The sequence below is a fragment of the Amphibalanus amphitrite genome, unplaced genomic scaffold (genome assembly GCF_019059575.1).
Source record: "Amphibalanus amphitrite isolate SeventyFive unplaced genomic scaffold, NRLGWU_Aamphi_draft 001455F_arrow, whole genome shotgun sequence".
NCBI lineage: Eukaryota > Metazoa > Arthropoda > Thecostraca > Balanomorpha > Balanidae > Amphibalanus > Amphibalanus amphitrite.
The window spans coordinates 1-21,761 of NW_024882948.1; the positions used below are offsets into that span (position 1 = coordinate 1).

A 21,761-nucleotide genomic window follows, 5' to 3' on the forward strand; every position below is an offset into this window, starting at 1 on the left:
GACCTACTGCGCCAAAAAACTGCGTTCATAGATACAAAAAGGGTCCGATTTTCACTGAGTCATTTACAAGCTTGGGTTGACAGGGGAATGGGAACACGAAGCAGCCGCCAGTCTGCTAACGATCTTCACACGAACAAACAAGTTATTCTCATAATAAATTCCTTCTACCATGACTCACCACCACATCTTTATGCATCTAATAACCCTCGTCACCCACCAGTATACGACATCTCTCCACTGCCCCATCTCCGCCACCCTTCTCTCCCACCCTGTCACTACCCATCCTCCACCCCTCCGGCTGGCGGCTACCCACTCTCCCGGTCTCCTCCCCAGCTCTGCCGACATCTCACCCTGTCCAGGAAGGTCATGTTCTGCACACATCCTGTGAAGCCTCCCCAGCCGGGCACGCGGTCCCAGGAGGTCATCACCGCGGCCACCTGGTCCAGCGGTACGGCCGAGCCTCCCAGCTGCAGCGGCGTGTCCACGTTCAGGAAGGAGTTCTTCTGTCCGTCGGGGCCGGCCGGTGCGGCCGCCGAGGCCTGGCACTCGGACGAGCCGACGCAGCTGTCTATGAGAACTACCATCGTCTGTCGGGAGAGTGGACTGGTTAGTACCGGCATAATGTTCAGATACCTGTGAAAAGGCAAAACTAATAGCTCGGATGTCGGTAAGGCCGTATCTGACAGGGTGAGGTGTGCTATTGAAGCGAATGGTTTTGCAGCAAAACGCATACATCGGTGGAGGTGATGCAGTTGCCTCTACAACGTCATGGTTCATGGAAGCTGGAACCAAAACAAAATATTACACAAAAAGTGAGAGATCTTGTTTTCTTATGCTTGTCTATATGCTCAAATTCATCTCATCTTCATCTTCATCTTCATCTTCGTGTTATCGGGGCAAGAGGCACGATGTCCTGTAGGGCCCGTTCTCGCCGATTTCCATAACTTCACTTAGTACTCAGTCTGTTACAGGAGTGGAGTACCAGATCGACTCCCAGTGTGCATCCAGCCTGTTCTTAAAGACGTTGACTGAGGGCGAATGTACAATTTCTGCTGGAAGCCCGTTCCAATCGTTAATACACCGCACAGAAAATGAATTCAGTCTGGCACGGCAGGTTGCACGAGGCTTCCGTAGTTTAAGTGTGTGACCCCGAGTTCGCCTTTCAGGATTCGTTGCCAGAAGCTCTGAAGGATCAGTATCAACGTGGCCGTGCAGCATCTTGTATGCGTGAATCATATCCATGCGTCTACGCCGATAGTACAGTGACGGGAGCTTCAGTCTCTTCAGCCTTTCAGGATATGGAAGGTGGCGGATGCTCACCACTAACCGGGTGGCTCTTCTTTGAACCCTTTCGACTGCCTTCTGATCAGCTCTATTGAACGGACCCCAAACAAGACTGCTGAACTCCAGGTGAGGCCGCACGAGAGATTTGAACAGAAGAGGCAGGGTAAATTCATCTAAAAAGGCGAAGGACCGGCGGATGACCGCAAGAACTTGAGACGCTTTGAAGACCGCCGTAGACGCTTGCTGTCGAAACTTCAAGATTGAGTCGACCTGCACACCCAGGTCTCTCTCGACTGACGTGTTTGTCAGTCTGTCCGACCCCATTTGAAATGAGTGGTGGTCCTTGGCTGCACCAACATGAAGCACTTTGCACTTATTCTCGTTAAATGGCAGCTGCCAAGTTCTAGACCATTCCACGAGGGCGTTCAGGTCTGCCTGCAATGTCCGCACATCATGTTCAGAAGAGATGCCTGAGAACAGCTTTGTGTCATCTGCGAACATTCGCACATTTGAAGTGACAGCATCTGGCAAGTCATTGACATAGAGCAAGAAGAGCAATGGGCCCAACACTGAGCCTTGGGGCACACCACTGCGCACAGGGACCAAGTCTGACAGGTTTCCATATAGGGACACTTGCTGCATTCTGTCTTCCAGGAATGATTCAATCCAAGACAACACTCGGTCACCAATACCATAACAGCGCAGCTTGCCTATCAGTCTCTTGTGTGGGACGGAGTCGAACGCCTTTCGGAAGTCAAGGTAAATCACTTCGACCTCCGTCTTGTCCTCCAACAGGCGGCTCCATGAGTCTATAGAGTCAAGCAGTTGCGTATCACAAGATCGCTTCGGGCGGAAGCCATGTTGGTCCTTGGACAGCAGGTCATTTGACAGCAAATGGTCCATTAAACAATCACGAATGAGCGACTCGAGAATCTTACAGGGAACAGATGTGAGGCTGACAGGTCTATAGTTTCTTGGGTCTTCCTTTTCACCTTTCTTAAAGATTGGTATGACTTTACCGTGCTTCCAGTCTGCAGGAATAGACCCAGTTTCAAGCGATTTTCGGAACAGTAATGTCAAGGGAAGGGAGAGAGGACCACTCAACTCCCTTAAAACGCGGGGGTGAATGTCATCAGCTCCGGGGGCACTATTGGGGTTCAGTGCTTTAAGCTTTTGCTTCACTGTGAAAAGGTTGACTGGTATATCGATCAGCGGCGGCCCTGTGTAACGGTTTGCTAGTTGTGGCACGACATCCGTTTTTTCAATAGTGAATGCGCCTGAGAAGACGTCATTCAGGAGCGAGGCCTTCTCTTTTTCCTCGCTAACAAGCTGGCCCTGGTCATTTCTTAGATCACCAATACTTGATTTAACTTTACGGCGGCTGTTCACATATTTCCAAAAAGCCTTCGGGTTTTCTTTCATGTTTGCTGATATCTTAGCTTCAAAATCTTTCCTTAACTGGCGAGTCAATGTCCTAAGCTTATTTCTGCAAATCTTATATCTGCTATAGTCGATGGGGTCTTGCGTTCTCATGTACACTGACCACAGTACCTTCTTCTTCTTCTTGAGGTTTAGTGAACGGCTATTCATGTAAACGTTCTTTTTAGACTTGACGTTTCTTGCTTTGGGTATGCACTCACTCATCAGCGATTCAAGTTTGCTCCTAAACCACTTGTAGCCCGCGTCTACACTCATGGTTGACAAACAGCTCCAGTCAACTGCATGTAGTTTTACACGCAAGGCCGTGAAGTCAGCGCGGTGAAAATTCCATTTCAAGCCGGCAGAAGAACATTTTTTGTTGTAACAGGCAATATCGCATTTCAGTAGCACATGATCACTCCTTCCTAATCCAGGACAATATTTGATCTTTGTTATCATATTCTCATCATTTGTAAACACCAAATCCAGTATACTAGGCCTACAACCCTCTCTAAATCTGGTAGGCTTGGTGACATGCTGGAACAGGAATGCATCCTGAACGGCAGACAAAAACTTGTTGGCAAAATGTGCTTCAGATGCGCTGCAAAAGTTGTTTTCCCAGTCAATCTGAGGAATGTTAAAATCCCCAACAATGAGCAGGTGAGTGTGCTTGAGAGAAATCGCATTTTGGAGTAAGCAAGACAAATCATCAACACTTCGATGGGGGTCGCCTGAGGGGCTGCGATAAATGCATCCGGCAAGTAGCACGTCATTGTTTTCCAAGCACAATTGTACCCAAAGTTGCTCTTTAAATCTTGAATCTGGAAAATGTACGTTGGAAACTTTCAGTCGATGATGAATATAGATGCATATGCCTCGAATGCCAAGGTAATTGGTATCATCAAAGTTGGTGTGCACTTCATAACCAGGCACAGAGAACAAGACAAGGGGCACTGACGACATCCGCACCTTCGGTAGCGCTTCAGTGATGAAAATGATATCGGGATCTTCACCACAAATAGTCATGCACAAATCATCCCTCTTGTTCAACAATTGGTCCGCATTTGTGTACCAAATACGTAGGCACCGAGTGCCCTCAGAGGCATTCTTCACGGGCAGTCACGCTTGCTGAGGTTCTGGAGGACAGCCATCAGACACCGTAACATCCAAAGATAACACACGGGAGGTATCGTTACGTGCTGATGCATCAGCTGGAACCAAGTCATGGGTTGCAGCCGACGACCGGACGACTGGCAAGGTAATGGATCTGGCACTGTCCCTTGCACTATCGAACCTCCGACCGGCTTGGGCATGTGAAACTGGCCTGTTATTGGAAATGATTCTCCCGTTGCGGATTACAAGGCTTTGTTCACCGGCTGCCCTGCGAGAGCGGAGCTCATCTCTCAACTTCCTAGAAGCCTCGCGCTCCACCTTAGTTTGGTCGGGGGAGAGGTATATGTTTCCCCATCGCACTGAATGGCGGAGCTGCGGGGCCATTTTCAGCAGTTCGTGCTTTATGTCCTCGTTCTCCAGCGTTACCACGAGCAGTCTGGGTTTGTCAGGGTTAGCCTTGCCGACCCGAAAGGATCTGGCCACGCTAACTCGTAGTCGAAAGGTTTCCTTGACCATCTCCAAAAATTGGTTGATGTCTTCCTGGGATCTCTGCTCCAAAGTTCCAGCCCTCGGCTCCGGGAGGTTGTGCAGGATGATGTTCTTTTTTCGCTTGTCTTTGTCGAAAAAATCGTCAACGACTTTGGCTATACTTGGGACGTCGTTTGGAGGTGTGGCAGAGAGTGGCAAGGCTGACAGCTTAGCGGACACTTCACTAATAACTTCGGAGCACGAACCTCTCACTATTTCGGCATAGGTACTTTCCTGTGACTTTTTCTCGCTTATGCATCCTTCAATCAGCTTCATTCGATCACCTGCGGCTTTTTCTTGTTGTTTTAGGATAGCAGTGTTTTCCAGAATAGCCTGGTGCATTTCCTTCATCTGGCTCTCTACACTCGAGAATTGCGCATCCATCTTCTTTTCAATTGACACTTTTCCCTGCACAAGATTGCGGAAATCCTGCACATGATCTTCACATTCCTCGCACAGCCAAAGGAGACCAAATCGAGTAATCGCTTTGTACGCCTCCTCCTCCAGGCCCTGGCAAGCTGGATGGTACCAGGTCATGCATATTTGGCATCTGATTGAACCAAAAACGTCGTTCGAAACCGATTTTCCGCAAGGCTTACCCTCGGATCCATTACAAATAACATTGCCCGTGACCTTTGGCACGCTTTTACTAGAGGGCAAGGCACCGGCTTTTTTGCCCTTTCTGTTCCTCTTACGCTTGTTCGCAACAACCCACTCTTCAAAGAATGGATCAAATCCTTCAATGAGTGAGGATGTCTCAGAATCTTCGCCAACAGAGTCGCTCATATTCAGCTAATGGTATCTTGAAAAACGAACAACTACTCTATTTAGCTGCACGAGCCTTCCTACGAAAATCAAGGGCACTTTGCCCTACTTTTACTGAGTTTTTTTTAAACAAAGACTAGAAAAAATCAACTTTTAGATGTAAGAATAAAGACTCATCTTATACTTATATGACACAAAAGTATGTTCCATAGCATCTACGTTAAATTAGGAACATGTCAATATATAATACATTAATGAAAACAAGCTATTATCGGCTAAAATCCAAGTTTTCTAGAGCACAGCAAAACACGTCTGCACACTTCAAGAATTCATGTATACCATCGTGATCAATTCATCACAGAAAACATGTATTTTCCACCACCTCAGCAAGCCTCAGTTTCTACCTCCCTCCCATAGATGACACCATCACCAGCACCAGCGGCCCATATTTACCTCCGGGTCCCAGGTGATGTCTATATGGTGTTTGTGGTTATCGCTGATCTTGAGCGCCGGACTGGCCACCGCCGTACCCGTGCCGTAGTTCATGAACACGCGCAGACGGCCCTCCATCACATCCACGGCGAAAAAGTCTGCCGGGAAAAATGGGTTAATGACTGTCAGACGGAACAATCAAGGGAACATACCCATTGTTGTGGTTGCAATTAACATATCATGCTGTGATCAACAATTCAAATCACGCGTTGCTCCGATGTGCGTCGGGTTGGTGCAAACCTTAGCCCCTTAGGCAGATCATAAATTGCACTGCGCACGGTCTTACTAACCCAGCACCATATCCCTAACTACGCCCAATCCCACTGACTTTCCGCACCAATACTTCTTTCTGTGTCGCATTTCTGCTGACATAGCACCAGAACCCCTCACCGCGCCCCAATTTCCACTGACCCAGCACCATATCCCCTCACCGCGCCCCATTTCCACTGACCCTGCACCAGGTGCGACGGCTCCGAAATGGGTCCGTTGTACATGACCAGCGCCTCCTCCGAGACGGTCGTCAGGTCAAAGCTCAGGTGGGAGGCGTTGCAGGCCGTCAGCTGCGGGAACCACGCGTACCCGGTGCCCTCGAAGTGGATGGTGTCGCCCTGGCAGTTGGGACCCGGGAAACCGGCCTCGCACTCACACCTGGAGGCGGAGGTCAGGTCACAGCTAGGGTCAGTAAACGTCAGTTTAGCGCCTTATTGACAGCCGAGAAATGGCTAAAGATCGAAAAAGACAAAGAACACGTAAAACTGAAACGATCTTAGTGTACAAGAACTCATACACAATCAACGTTTACAAGACTTAGTTACGACTTAAGATGTAATTTGTACGCTATCACCGCGGACACACTCGCCATGTTACACTGATGTTATTTACAAAGTTTAAAAACTCACTTCTTCTCATCGTCACTCCAGCGGCCATCGTGCAGACAGATTTCGGGCGCCATCTTGGCCTCACACTCGTTACATTTGTACTGCAGCTCCGTCTTCACACCTGCAAACCAATCGTTTGTCAGCACTGGGCTGAAGGGAGGGAACGAACGTCCAAAAAGCCAGAAGGTGCATATAAGGCTGCATACTGCCTTCTCGTTAATGACACAAGTCTGAAGCCACAAGGCTTCTCCTCGTCATTTTAATGAATGAATGCTACCGTAAGGGGAGTAGATCAAAAGAGCGATAAAACTGAACAATTACATGGATTACCTAGAAACAACTGTCTGAATCGCCCTCTATCCGCGCATAGTGCCCTAATCGATGCATCTACAATGACATATGATCATGGGATTTGCGAATATGATGAGCTTCATTTCATCAGACGTAGGCCAACAATAAATATCGCGACTGCGAACCATTATTTACACATGGTACAACTCAGCATATGCCCATAGATACCAGACGATCGGTTGCACAAGGTACAACCGCACTACGTACCGATGATACTCGAGGTGTTGGTCTGCACCCGGTACACCTCGTTGTCGAATATCTTCAGCTCGGCGTGGCAGCTTCCCTCGCACGTGTGTTCGTAGATGCAGTCGTTGATGCCCACCTGTTCGATCTTGATGCCGAACATGGTCTCCAGCTGTCGGAGCGTGGGGAGAACGGGTTAGAGCCCCGCTCAGTAGAGTATATTACACTTTTCTTCAGCATTATTGAATCGAAAACGAATACTATAGCATTTCCAACTACATCTAGTCATCGTAATAAGAGATAGTTAACATCAAGCTATGCTTATTGCCCGCCCCTATCTACCCAATATCAGCTACCCTCGAAGTAATTTCCTATCCTCGCCCTCTACGATTCACCAGATCCCTGCCTTCTAATTCCTAACTCCCAGTTCCCACCCTCTCGCTCTTTCCCTCTCACCATATCTCTATTCTGGGCGACAATGCCGTCCATCTTCTCTGCCTCGTAGTAGGGTGAGCCGTGGGCGGCGTAGCGTACATCCACGCCTCCGTCATCGTTATCCACAACACCAAACAGGTCGACGTTCTCTGGCGCCGTACTGAACAGCCGGGCCAGCTCCGTGATAAGGCGCTCGTGCATTGAGGGTGTCTGGAAAGAGCAAGTTGGAGGAGTGAGTGAAATACAGACACTGGAAGAGAGAATTTGTACGTGCGAGCCAAACTTCAGTACCTACACGGTTTACGAGCCTACCGTACCAATGTAATTGTAAACGAAGTTGACTGATTGCCTGAGCGCAAGCCATCCAAGTTTTGAAGTTAGCCTTTGAAGATGTAGATATAATCTATAAAAAGGCTGAATACGATAGTACTTGTTTACGTCGATTCCATTCAAGGACGAGTAAAATAAAAACTCAATAGTCACTTCGGGGCTATGAATAACTAGATTTTGCATGTTCACAAACATGTCTGGAGACACGTGATCGGTCATAGCCAAGGCCACAACTCCACAGCTTGTACCAGACCATCCCACATTCGGGCATTTGTCGAGTCCTCCCAACTCCGTTAGCCTGCCTTCTCACACCATCTCCTTACATGCTTACCAAGCCGCCTCTCACTTCTTCTACTCAGAACTCACATCCTTATCGGGGCGCGAGACGAACTCAGCAGCGGAGACATCCTTGATCCTCAGTGAACCCGACTGGGTGACGGCCTCACGCGGCAGCAGTCGCACCTCGACCGTCACCAACGCAGAAACGGTGCTCTGGAACTTCTTATCAAACACCTGGCGGCAGACACGCGAACTAATCAACCTTGGGGAAAGAGCGGGGACGGCCGAGGAAACATTACTGAACAGCTGCTATATAAAGACGCAGAGCTCCCGCACAGCGGTAAAAACAAGCAGCCAGACATTAATTAACCGGAGAACTGAAATATTGGAAAGTAATGCGAAATCCGGGAGGCTGGAATCTGAGCAAAACAATACCTTCTACGCCACTTCACTTGATTAAACACGCAGACATTCGACATTCCGCTGAATACAAAGCATCTATCCATGCAGGGTTTGGTCGTCTCAGAGACTCAGACTACCCACCCCAGGTGTTGTGCGATTGTTCACGGGTATTCCCCCACTCTCACCTGGAACTTGAGCGGGTAGCTGCCGTTGGGAGTGCCGTACTTCATGGTGATGTTACCCGTGTCTCTGTCGAGCTCAAAGTGACGGTACTCCTCCCCCTCGAGCCAGGAGAAGGTCTTGTCGGGCAGATCCCAGTCGTCCGGGTCATCCACGTACACCCGGCCCACCACCGTGTCGGGCATCTTACCCTGAGGGGCGGCGGAGACGGGTCAGGTATACCGCGAACAGATACTCTACAGATATTCTACAAATATTGTACGTGTGGGGATGAGCATTTGTAGATTATTTCATGACTGTGTAGATGCTGAATTGTCAAGACAATGGAATCACCAGCGCTCCCTTCAGTCCATCAACAAATTACCTGGCATTTCATTGTAACCTTGCACGTGTAAACGAAATAGTGGTCAATTCTCTCAATGTTAATTTTGCAGGCTCCAATCGAGTTAGCTTACGCGAGAGTGCAAAATGAGCGTTTTGTGATGGTAAAACGGATGTTCATTTAAGCCAAATTAGCCTGTTGACGAAGCCACGGTGACTATAAATAGACGATCCTACAATTAAATGAGAATGAGGTGGGAACTGGGAACATTGGAATATTTCGCCACTCTAATCTCTAAAATCAAATTAATAAGTCATTAATATTAAATTAAGCCATAATAATATCTATAAGCCATAAAATCAATGATAAAGTCACTTTATTCTGTAACTACTGGAATGGTTTCCCTGCGCGGTCAGAGTCGGACAAATCTGTGGTTTCGGCACTGTTGGACCGGGGTGGAGGTTGGGCGGACTGGTGCACTCGAGACCGTCAGAACTGGATGTGGAGTCAGACGGGTCAGAGGGGTCACCATTCCACTGCCGTGAGGGTGGAACTGCACACTGGGGTGACATATATCGAAAGGTCTGCACCGGCAGTGGGACAAACCACTGCCAGTTGAGAGATTCCCGGGGCAACGGGTACGGGCGGTGAACACTGAATAAAACGGACACTCCTGGCAACTCTCCTAGACAAGCAGAGCATGGGATGGCGCTGCTATGGACTATGGGGAGAGGATGAGCGCTACTCCGGAGAGAGGCAGGAGGGCGCTTCTTTAGAGCGAGGTAGAGCGTGTGGTGGGGCTACCGCTACGCTATGGAAAGACCTAGATCGTGGGATGAAGTTCCTCCGAGAAAGGTAGAGGTTGGGATAGAGCCACTCTCGGGCGAGGTAGGGGTGGACAGCGCTACTCCAGGGTAGAGGATATAATGGCGCTACTCTGTTACACAGGGTGGGATAGCGCTACTCCGGGAAAGATCATGAGGTAGTGCTACTCCTTAGCAGAGGATGGGATATCGCTACTCTGTTGCAGAGGGTGGCGAACCGCTACCCCGAGTCAGAGCGAGGGAGACGGCAGACGCCAGATGAGGTAGAAATGCAATCCCGGTCCCTGGAGTGCGATGGAAATCAGTCGAGCTACGAGGCACCGACGAATGCCATTGAGTTCCAGTGAGGGGCAGAGTAGCACTGAGGAAAGGTCAGAGGTTGAACACAACGCTACCGGTACTGTGCGGAAGTTAACGTCAAAATCCAATGGGAAGGCAGAACACCAAAATCATTCTTGTTGCATAATATGTTGACAGTGTTTCGAAACTGAAAAACAATGTGGTCACACAGTCAAAATGCAGAAAATGTGTTAAATATTCAACAAAATAAAAATAAGCATTCAAAACAAGCTTCGCACGCCGTGTTGTTTCTGCAATACTGCAAGCACGCCGACACTGGACATTCCGGGTTCTCTGCAATCTCTGCAATTTTCAAACCGCATCGCATTAGATCTCGTGAATGCTTCAGTAGCGCGAGCTGTACACACTCGGTGCGCTCGCTGCATCGCAGATCAGAGTCATCCAGTAAACATGCCAGGCACGGTGCACACTCAGACGCAAACTCTGTACACCCGCGCGGCGTGAGCGCCAACCATGCTGAGGGCGAGTGTGAGCACCATCAAACACCAAATACGCACTGTACGGTCCCCGAGATAGATCTTTTTCCGCACATAGTCGACTGTCAGCCAGACATTGCCCGAAGGCTCCAGAGGCTCGGCAGGCCGCTCCTGACCCTGTCCGAGGTCAGGTCAGCTACGTCAGGGCTCCAGAGTGTCAGGCAGTTCAACAAAGTCCGCTAGGTCAAACCGGTAATCAACTACTTTCACAAACACGTACTCTCTTCGTTCTCCATAATTTCCCTCCCACCCAGTGAACTGACCTCGAAGTTGAAGACGCTGATGGCGCTGACGCCGTCCTTCATGTCGTTGTCGTTCTCGTCGCCGATGATGATGGTGAAGAGACTGGTGCCCGTCAGGGAGGTCGGTGACGCCGTGTCTCGGTCACTGACCACCACCGGGATGTTGTACTCCTTCTGCATCTCGCGGTCGAACGACACCAGAGGACGGATTTCGGCACGGTTATCCTGCTCTGTGGGCGGTGAGAGGTAGAGTCGGGTCATGACACGTCGGCGGAGGTCACCAGAGGTCACCAAAGGTCAGTGGGTCACTGCAGTCACCAAAGGTCAGGTCAGAACACCTCGTTCACCGGGGTAAATGCACCGACAGCGGCGTGCGACACACCAACCATTGAAGACAAATGACGGTGCTGGCTGTGTCGAGAGCACCATTACTCCGCCTTCAAACACCCTTTGGAGCGCCGATAGCGGCACTTCCAGTGGCCGTTTGTCCCGCCTGCCGGGGCAGCGGGTGCGCTCGACGCGGCAGAGTCCGCGGGCCAGCCAGGAGACGGCCGACGGCGGACGGCGGGCTCTCGGTTCGCACGGAACCACACACAATTAGCCGAAATGCATGGCTTTATAGGCGGCATTTCGGCCATCCGACCGGGCCAGACGGCGCCGCGCCAGACACCGCAAGTCACCGAAACGTCAGAGGCGCGCCATAACTGCCGCCATAAACCGCGCGCCGCGCGCCAGAAGCGTCACCTGGCCGCGCCGTACCTCGTCACAATTCCGCTTTATCGCCGCAATCAAGCAAACAGTACTAACACGTCAGCCGTAACGCTGCATATTCAGCTCGGCGAGTTATTAAAGCCGACCGCCCCGGGTGAGCTTCGAACCCGTGACCTTTCAGTTACTGATCCCATTCCCTTCAGCATCACGTTCCACCTACCGACGGTGGTGACGGAGAACATGTCGTGCAGCTCGGCGGGCGCGTCCGGGTCCAAGGCGAAGGTGTAGGGCGGGCCGTTCCACTGGTGGTCGTCAAAGTCATCCGCCTCGACGGGGATGACCACACCCTCGGGGGATTTGTTCTCCATGATCACCTGGCGCGTGTCTTCGCTCTGTGTGGAGATATAAGGCACCGTCATCAGGACAGTAGCATGGGTTGGGTTATGGGTATGACTCGCACTAATGGCTACATCTGCCAGGGCTGTAGTATCTGAGCCATCCAGTGTCCAGCCAGTGTGTAGTGTGCAATGGTTACATGAAATGAAATTCTGAATGGTGAACAAAATATCCGAAACCCTGAGCGATCAGTGGGCGAAGAATATAAGATAGGTTGTGAATGTATCAAAACACGAGCTTGCCCTTCAATCAATGCCGCTATTGGCGGAGTGCGGAAGTGACTATATATGGCCTTGGCGGAAGCCCTCTTACTGTGCGGTGCGTATGGCCTTGGTCTAAGAGTCAGTGTGAAAAATGCAGAATTCCCCTGAAATGAGGCGGCCATCTTACCTGGACCAGGTATGGCGCGTTGTCGTTGATATCGGTCAGAGTCAGTGTAAAGAGTACAGAGTTTTCCCGGCCTGCGGCGGCCATCTTACCTGGACCAGGTACGGCGCGTTGTCAGTGTCAGTGTTAAGAATGCAGAGTTTCCCTGGCCTGCGGCGGCCATCTTACCTGGACCAGGTATGGCGCGTTGTCGTTGATATCGGTCAGCGTCAGTGTGAACGGTACGGAGTTTCCCTGTCCGATGCCGCCCTCGTCCCACGCCTGAACGGAGAGCTCCCAGACCTCGCGTCCGCCGGTGCCCTCGTCACGGTCCAGAATCTGCCGGAACACACGTCATAGTCATTAACATAACAGTCACAAATTGTTACCAACCGTCACAGTGTGAAAGCCGTCAACAAACCAGCATTATCAAACCGTCAGTGCTACAGACGGGTACAGGCCGGATCATGCACGAATAGCTGCTACACACTGCTACAGGCCACAAAGATTTAGTATACGTCACACAGTACCGATACGATGTGTCATACACCGTTTCGGTCTGTCATAAGCCGACATCGACCGTCACAAATCGTTATAAGACTGTCACAGCATAGCCGGAATGCGAGATAATAAGAACTAAGAATGGACGGCAATTTCGATGCATAGATATGACAGTCATGGAGACTGGAATAGACAGCTGTTCCGATACACAAATATGACAGGGTCTCAGAATGGACCTGTCTCGTATACACAGCCCACAGTCAGATGTGCCGCCGTCAGATGGGTCGTATGTCAGTCGGGACACATTAGCAACGTCCACGGTCGGCGGCGGGGCCCTCATTAATCACAGAGGCGCCATCACGGTCCGTCGGCAGCCAACGGCGAGCGGACGAACCAGGATGGACCTGGGGATAGCCGGATGGACCAGGCTAGACCCCGAGATGGGCGGATGGACCCAGGATGGACCCCGAATAGGCGGATGGACCAGGATGGACCCGGGATAGCCGGATGGGCCAGGATGGACCCAGAGATGGGCGGATGGACCCAAGATGGACCGGGGGATAGCCGGATGGACCAAGATGGACCCCAGACGGACCCCCGACGGACCCAGTGACGAGCTGACCCAGGACATGGAGCGGATGGACCCGAGACGGGGGATGGATCTGAGACGGGCGGTTCTCCGTCATCATTCTAAGGGTAGAATCGGCTGGCAATATGAGGGCCAAGATAGGTTAGGTATGCTATGGAAACAAATGATCCAGAGTATACAAATATGCCCTATTCAAAACGTTCGGTAGCACAGAAGGACTAAAATGATAAGAGATACGATGCAGGAACGATACTTTTCAACAAAACAAACACAACACAACTAACTGACAGCACGAATACTGCAAAGACGCAGGCGCTTGCCACAGCATTAGCTTATCAGTCGAGCTTCCATACTACCGCTGGGATCCATAAATGATTGTCATTTCATAAAAACCAGGCCCCACCTTATCAACTGATTGGTTCCGATCGATCGTATCGAAAAAAAAAATCATAATGGCACCAACATGCGACCGAAAACAGCCGGTGAGAATGGTTCCGGCGAACAAACGTATCCCGACTGATCAAAGAATACACTGCAGAAGTTGAGCCACCTGGCTCACCTGTAGAGCCGCAGAAGCAATATCAAAACGTATGGCGGGTGTCGGTAAAGTAAGACAAACGGCATCAATATATCACAATGCCTCTACGCCTTACTGTAACTCCGGCTCTCCCCCCCCCCCCGCTCCTCTCAATACCGTCAGTCCCAGCGCTGCGTCCGCTCACCTTTTGTACCAGAACCTCTCCGTTTTCGTTGATGCTGAACACATCATCCTCAGGGTGGTCGGGGAACACTCCTGGTCCGGAGAGCTTGTACACGATCGACGAGACGCCGGAGACCGGGTCCGGGTCGGTGGCCGTGACCTGAGGGCAGCAGAGGTTAGCGGAGGTTACCAGAGGTCACCAGAGGCCAGCAAATGTCAACAGAGGTCAGCAAACGTCTGCAAGGTTGATTAAGGTCAACAGAGGCCAGTGACGTTCTGAAATCAATAACGACCAAGAGAAGTAACTTGAGGACAACAGAGGTTAGTAGAAGTCAGTAGAAAAGAGACAAGTCAACGTTGACAAAGAACGGTTGAGGTCAGTAGAAAACACTCGCAGAGTTCAACTGAGGTCAACAAAGATCAACAGATATAAATGAAGATCCCAAGAGATCAGTAAAGGCCAGGCGCATTTAAAAAAGGTCACTGAGGGGTCGTATAGTTCGTCCCCTGTCTGCAGTCGCCGGTAAAGGTCAGCGTCGGCTCGGAGTCTGAACGGCCATGAAAGATTGCCGTGGAGGCGCGGAGGACGATAAAGCACAAGCCTGGTCAGGGACGGGGACTGGGGGGGGGGGGGGGGGGGCGGTACGCCGGTGGGAGACGGTTACACGGGCCTGTTTGGCCTGCGACCCTTGACGTGAAAATGAAGCCCGTATCGCAGTAATTCACAATAATAAACAGCCATAGATGATCGCTCCACGCTACCAGCTATTGAACAGCAGCCTTAAATAAATAATAAAGGCCGGCGAGTGCAAAAGCCATCACCGTGAACAATAGCGACATCGGGCTAATTCACACTAAATATCCACGCCACCATTTAACTTTCAAATCATAATAAATAGCCGTGCCCAGGTGCGAACTCCGCCCCAACGGTGAAAATAAACGAGCGGAATAGCATTAATAGTGACATTTTCAGGTCGGACAAACATGAAGTGTTGCCGCCTTCTTTGGAAGGCCCCGGTCGGATGTCCAGCTGTACCGATAGTTTCTCTGTGGGGTCTCGGCGTATGACTCGCGGTGCACACAAGTGTCCGTTCATCAATATCGGCAATCCATACGGGCACCGAATGAAACTGCGCCACTTTGGTCATCACGCCGAAATTACGAACATCGATTTCAGTTCCGCGCCAGGAAACGTGACTTATCAGCTAGTGGTTTCGCGAAAGGCATTGATCCTAGCTCTCAGGCAGTGTACTATAGTAGTTTTACGAAACCAACCGCAGCCCACTCAGTGGCACTTTCCACTCTGTCGCCGGCGAGCCACGACGACAAAAGGTTTTACTTGTTACACCGGACGCGAGGCTCGCGAAAGGGCACAGCGAACGGCGAAAATTGCCCCAGTAAACCGGGAAGTAAACGCCAGCCATGAAATTGCTATGTCACGTCCGGCACGAATGGCTCATATATTCGCACGTCGTGACGACAGCAGCCGAATGAATTATACATGCTCTCCAAATTACCCGGCCGCTTCTGCTCCGGCTTCACTGTTCACGTACGAAACCATTAATTCATTCGCTGTCTGCTAACACCCTACCGGAGCGCTATATGCGGGCCTTGCCCCGAGATCGGCTCTATATTATCCGAGTCAACTGGCAAGAGCCGTCAGTCATGGTGAGAGTTTCGTCAATAGTGAGTATACTGAGTTACGTCAATGGAGAGTGCTGAATTTCGTCAATAGTGAGTATGCTGAGTTACGTCAATGGAGAGTGCTGGGTTACGCGAATGGAGAGTGCTGAGTTACGTCGATGGTGAGTACTGAGCTAAGTCAGTGGTGAGGTACTGAGCTGAGCAACATTGATAGCGAGTTAAGTCATTGGTGAGTTACCTACGTCGATGGTGAGAGGGTGGGTCGATTCTCACCTTGACGATGGGCTCGGAGGAGTCTCGCGGCCCCTCGCTCATCTTCAGCTGGTAGCTGGGCTTGTCGAACACGGGAGGCACGTCATTGATGTTGGTGACGTTGATGTCCACAGCGTGGGTGGCCTCGTACTTTCCGTCCGACGCCGTCACCGTGATTTTGTACTGCAGAAGACGAAAAGGTCAGTTAGGAGACTGGCTATATTAACATTGACTCTTGGCCAGCTGAATTAAGGATACTACGCTGAACCATATATTTGGCTTCTCAGACGTAAATGCATAAGTATTCTTTCCACATTGATACAATAAATCGATGCGCAATTTAATTCATGAATATCATTTAGAGCATCGCAATTCACAGTAATCCTCATTTAAAAATAACTCGCACAATTCTCTCCGAGAGCCAGGGTCGTGGACCGTGGTGCTGTTGGATCAGCATACAGCACTTGCGTCTAGGTCGCGGGGACTCACTGTGTTGACTCGCTCAAAGTCGAGTGCGTTCTTGACTCTGACGATGCCCGTGTCGGAGTCAATGTCGAACACGCCGCCGTAGTTGCCGTCCGTGATCTGGTACTGGATCTTCGAGTCTGACATTGGAGAGAGGCAGGTCACGACATACTCGTACAGTAGTTTGGGAGCACAAATAAACATGAGGGCATAAATCTGGGTCCTGAGCCGGTCGAAGACACCTCCACATTACGGCGAATAATACAGCATGGTGCATAGTTACTATGATACCAGCTGGCAATTGAACACAAAATGACATCGATCCCTTATTTTTCGGGGAACAGCTCCAGCATATGACACGATCATTTTTATCAGACTGTCAGTACCAGTAACACACACACGACGACAATGTAGTATTGTCTACGAATCACCAATACAACGCCTAAAAATAGAACACAACAGTCCGAAGATAACATTCTTTCCTGCTGAATAGAAAACACATTTATAGCACATATAGCTTCTCCGACACCCAACTCTTCCGGGGAAGAAACCAAAAAGGTAAACTGCCTTAAAACCACTCCGGATCCCTGACCCAGCCACTCACCCGAGTCCTGGTCGCTGGCGAGCACCTCCATGACGTTGGCGCCCTTGTTAGCCTGTTCCGATATGGTGGCCTTGTATCTCCGGTTGGGGTCGAACACGGGTGGGTTGTCGTTCACATCACCAATCTCCACCTTGATGCGCTGTTTCACTGAGGACGGATGGCGGAGGTCAGGTCATGGAACAGGTGACCGGTGGGGCGCCATTTGCGCTTTATGGCATACCAGTATCTCCTCAGCGACAAGATACAGCGTGTAGGTACTGTAGGCCGTGGTAGAAATGAATTATAAGCAGAAAAGCCAACCTTAACAATTAGTGTTTTATTATATATGCATTCTGCAACAAATGTTTGTACGCAGATGGTCTACTACGTAGTAACTACAGACTCCGGCTCAACTAGATTTATGCACAGGCCGAATTGGTCGACACGACAATGATGATAATCCGAAGACAAAAGAGCGTTCCATCAAAGTCTCCTCAACAAAAAGAGAATTACGGCAATAGTGAGCGTAAGTCATTAGCGCCTTAATACTAGTACATCAACATGGCTACTGATTACGGCTGCATTATTTACTGCCGTAATCCCCACCACCAGCAATAGCGTATTTCCCAGCATAATGCTGGGTAGAGACGTATGTACATACATGAGTCGAGCTGGACCGGAAGACGAGCCTTGCCATACTTGTATACTACGACACGAATCTCACCATACCTGTACTAGGTCAATACGTGTCCCACTATTCCAATGTTTGGTCAAAACATACCCCATCACACCTTTGTTACGCCGCTTTATAATATGTCCCATCACACCTGCCTCAAGTCAAGCCGAGTGTCACCATACCGCGTTGGCTCGACACGAGTTCCCTAACCTATGCTGAGTCGAGACACCTCCCACTTTACCTGTATTGGGTCGAGACATCTCCCACCATACCTATATTGGGTCGAGACACCTCCAACCGTACCTGTATTGGGTCGAGAAGTGTTGCGGATTCCTGACGGCGCCCCGTCCTCCGCCACCACAGTGACAGTGTAGAAGGGCGATGGCCGAGACAGGTCTTCCCGATCGAAACGCTCCCGGGTCTTGATCTCGCCCGTGTTCGGGTCGATGCTGAAGAGCTTCTCTTCTTCCGAGTTTGGCTCGAAGCGGTAGGTCACCTGTGGGGAGAGCGGAGGGGTCAGCGGGAACGTTCATATGAGGGTTATCGAAACGCGTGCTGTAAGAAATATACGCCCAATGTGAAAGTGGAGGAGGATGAGGGTTGAGAGATAATGAAACTGTTCACGGGTGTAGTGAGAATATTGAATGATGTTAACAGTCACTTTCACGGCCCGGCCCATTCACAGGCCACACATCAGTGACCCGGAGGGCTGACACATCAGTGAATCAATGACCCTGACACACACGTCGCTCAAGTGACCTTGACAGTTGGCACACCAGTGTCCTGTGTAGCCCTGACACACAATGTCCTTGACCCTACCAGGCACAGCGGTAAAACCCGCCCGCTCCAGTACCGACCCTATGTCGTCGCGTGCCGCGCAAACCGCCAATACCAGACTCATTAATGTAATACGCCGTGCTGGTGGACGGTATTATGTTAATTACTGTGTCATCAGTGGTCTTGGTATTCCTCAACACAAAAAACAACACGGCCTCAAAATTGACGGGTAGGTGTATTTGTGGTTTAGTATGATTGCACGTAGTGCAAAAAGTGGAGTTTTGAAGGCCATTTGCTGGTAATGCCGATGCAGAGATGTATGTTATTAGGAGAGAGATTACTGTATGCCTGGCCTATTCAAATACATTAGCCTGAGGGGTGTGGTAATAACTGGTGTAAGCAAAGTGACCACGGTCAAAAACGAATTACCAAGTCAACATTTTGGGATGGCCTCGTTCAAAAAATGGCTAAGAGCTTCGGTCTAGACAATTATTTTATCGTTGGCATACAGTAAAATACATACCAAACTCGGCCGGTGATAAATTTTGAAGACCTCAGTCCTTACTGATTTTTGAACTCGGCCTTCGGCCTCGTTCAAAAATTCAGTAAGGACCTCGGTCTTGAAAATTTATTTACACCGGCCTCGTTCAGTATTGTATATTACCACTAGCGTGTTCCTCGCAGTCGTGTTTGCCGTTCTGTCGATTGTTGATGACAGTGGGACTCCTATCGACGGAGGGTGATGACGGCCCACCGGCAAACACCGTGGTCCAGAGCCGCAGCATTGACTCAGAGAATGACGTGAACTGTATATCGACCAGGGGTTATGTACCTTATCGATTGACGCAAAATATGGATCAGTCAGGTAATAAGACTATGTTTATATAGAGGAATCCGCCTCTACTGGCAAATCTGTACACACAAGACATACTTCAAGGGCTAGATGTTGCTAAACATAGACACATCATCTTATGATATAAATATTATCGAACTTAAATAAGCTTATCAACATTCACAGTCCAAAGTCGTCCTATTATCATATCATAGCCGTCCGCTTTCCCTTCAAGCATTAACAATCGCTCAATAACCATCCCTTCTCTCACACTAAACAGCAAAACCTACATTAATACAATTGATACCACAGCTCTTCCCCCTCCCATACACACCTGATTGTTGGGCGCCGTGCCGTCCTTGTCGATAGCCGATGTTTTGGTGACGTAGGTGCCCGGCTCAGAGTTCTCCGGCACCGTCACCGGGTCCGTGTTGTAGAAGATGGGTACCTCGTCGTTGGAATCCTCCAGGTCGATACGGAACGTGACCTCGGCGCCCGTCTGCTGGTCCGTCTGTGGAGGGTCAGGAAAGGTCAGATGGGGTCACAGGTGAGCTGAAGTGATGGATGCCTGGACAGGACAGGAGAGGAAGATCAGGGAAGGAAAGTCAGGGCAGGGAAGGATAGGACAGGATAGGACAGGGCAATGCAAAAAGGTCCAGCAGGAGAGAGTGGGGTAGGGTAGGGTAGGACAGGGTAGGGTAGGACAGGGCAGGACAGGACAGGACAGGACAAGACAGGGCAGGCCTGGGCAGGGCAGGGTAGGACGGGGCGGCGAGGGTCAAGGGTCAATCAGGGTCAATGTCTAACTCTTCTTAGGTTAGGAATTATAACGTCATGTCAAGACAAGGTAAGACCGGGCAGTTTAAGAGCAGTCTTTGTTTATGCATGCTTCGTTACGAGCAAACTAGCAGACTTTCTACAGCATTGGCTTGAACCGCTGTTCTGCTAAGGTACTGAAAACAAAATGTTGCAAACTTTACAATCTAATTTTCATTCTAAAAATACCCTCCACCTGAAGCTTGTGTGTATAATAACCGTGAAATACAACGAAACTTGTATTATTTAATTACAGAGTGGCACAGGTTTCGCAGTCATTTAGAGAAGGAGCTACAGTCATTAGCAACTTGGATGCCTTTTAACGGCATTGTCATAATCATACGGTTCAACAATGCAATCTCCACTAACTACAACTGAGCATTCAGGGCCATAAGCGCCTCTGCGAAGGCGAGGTCGACATGAAACTGATCCAGAGGTCGCGGGTCACCGAGGCCGGCTTAACTACAAAACCACGGGAATTCTACGGAAATTCATCATTAACATGACATCGATGGTGAGAAGGCCATATTCAACGGAAACGGTATTGAGAGCACTCGTTAAAAGTTCTAGTTTTAGCGTAGCTGGCTGTTCTAGACGTTCCAAGGTTATTTTGCGTGCGCATCGTCCATAAGGGGAACAAATGACTTTACAGAGAGTCAGTCCTTCCATCCACATTGATTGTTAACCAAGGCCCAGTATAAAATAAGGATATTTCTTTCGTCCACCATTCACCAAACACCTGTTCTATCAACATGTCAAACCGTCTTTATCATCCCATAAGATCCGATCATCACAAGGGGACCTCCTAATCCCGTGCTAGTACCGCACATTGTCACCCACCCCGAGGAGTTTTCAGGCCGTCCCACTCCAACCGGACACTATCCAATGACATCATCGACTGACAATGACGTCATTACCCGCCGCCCAATGGCCGCCGTTTGCGGTCGTAAGCCGCTGTTGTCGCGAACATTAGCTGTGTTCGACAGGTATCGCCGTAATAACGGAACACGTCAGGTGGGCGTTCAGACCTGCGTTGAGTAGGGACCGTTGGAGTGGGGAAACCACCCCACCAAAGGGGGAGCGGTCACCAAGGGGGGGGGGCGACCTGAGGCCCGCCGCGTCAGGGGACCAGCTCAGGTTCACGGATCGCTGATTCAGTAATCGTTCGGTCTGTTCTATGTACTGCATGACTGAGTTTGGTGTCAACAATGTTTCGTTTGATCCAGCACGAAGCGTGTTTTATGTGAATAATTCGTAACACAACGAAAAAGCAGCACCTTCCGGGCATCCATCTCCAATAATGAGCCTAAATTACGCTTTGCATATTCGTCAGGTTGTAAATTGACTCGTTCAATTATGACCAATTCGTGAGTGCTAAAACCCTAAACGATAACCAAATAAAATCACTCACAAGCCAGCATAATGAAGCATTATCGGTTTAACGATATCTCTATTGGCATAATACCGTTAATCTTTAGTTTACGCAGCATATCAGCAAAGGAGCCTGAGTGGTGCGGTAAATCACGCTGTGATTTTCGGACCCCGGCGCCGCCTTCTGCAGCTGGCACTGCTATACGCTGCGAACAACTC

The 21,761-nt window shown here is 49.9% G+C and overlaps 1 protein-coding gene across 1 annotated transcript in view; it reads right to left on the bottom strand.

The window, feature by feature from the left end:
- Window positions 1-350: 350 nt before the first annotated feature.
- Window positions 351-21,761, bottom strand: part of LOC122373177 (DE-cadherin-like) — a gene marked incomplete at its 3' end in the record, with an annotated part of 158,113 nt that continues 136,702 nt past the window's right edge. Inside the window, exons 13-29 of the mRNA XM_043351012.1 lie at window positions 19,690-19,866; window positions 18,050-18,242; window positions 17,092-17,238; window positions 16,512-16,627; window positions 16,044-16,205; window positions 14,149-14,286; window positions 12,526-12,675; window positions 11,795-11,966; window positions 10,885-11,093; window positions 8,645-8,830; window positions 8,145-8,291; window positions 7,470-7,658; window positions 7,038-7,185; window positions 6,501-6,600; window positions 6,053-6,249; window positions 5,563-5,699; window positions 351-587 (exon numbers count right to left, since the gene is read on the bottom strand). Coding sequence (XP_043206947.1) covers window positions 351-587; window positions 5,563-5,699; window positions 6,053-6,249; window positions 6,501-6,600; window positions 7,038-7,185; window positions 7,470-7,658; window positions 8,145-8,291; window positions 8,645-8,830; window positions 10,885-11,093; window positions 11,795-11,966; window positions 12,526-12,675; window positions 14,149-14,286; window positions 16,044-16,205; window positions 16,512-16,627; window positions 17,092-17,238; window positions 18,050-18,242; window positions 19,690-19,866 — 2,805 coding nt within the window. The remainder of the gene's footprint in view (window positions 588-5,562; window positions 5,700-6,052; window positions 6,250-6,500; window positions 6,601-7,037; window positions 7,186-7,469; window positions 7,659-8,144; window positions 8,292-8,644; window positions 8,831-10,884; window positions 11,094-11,794; window positions 11,967-12,525; window positions 12,676-14,148; window positions 14,287-16,043; window positions 16,206-16,511; window positions 16,628-17,091; window positions 17,239-18,049; window positions 18,243-19,689; window positions 19,867-21,761) is intronic.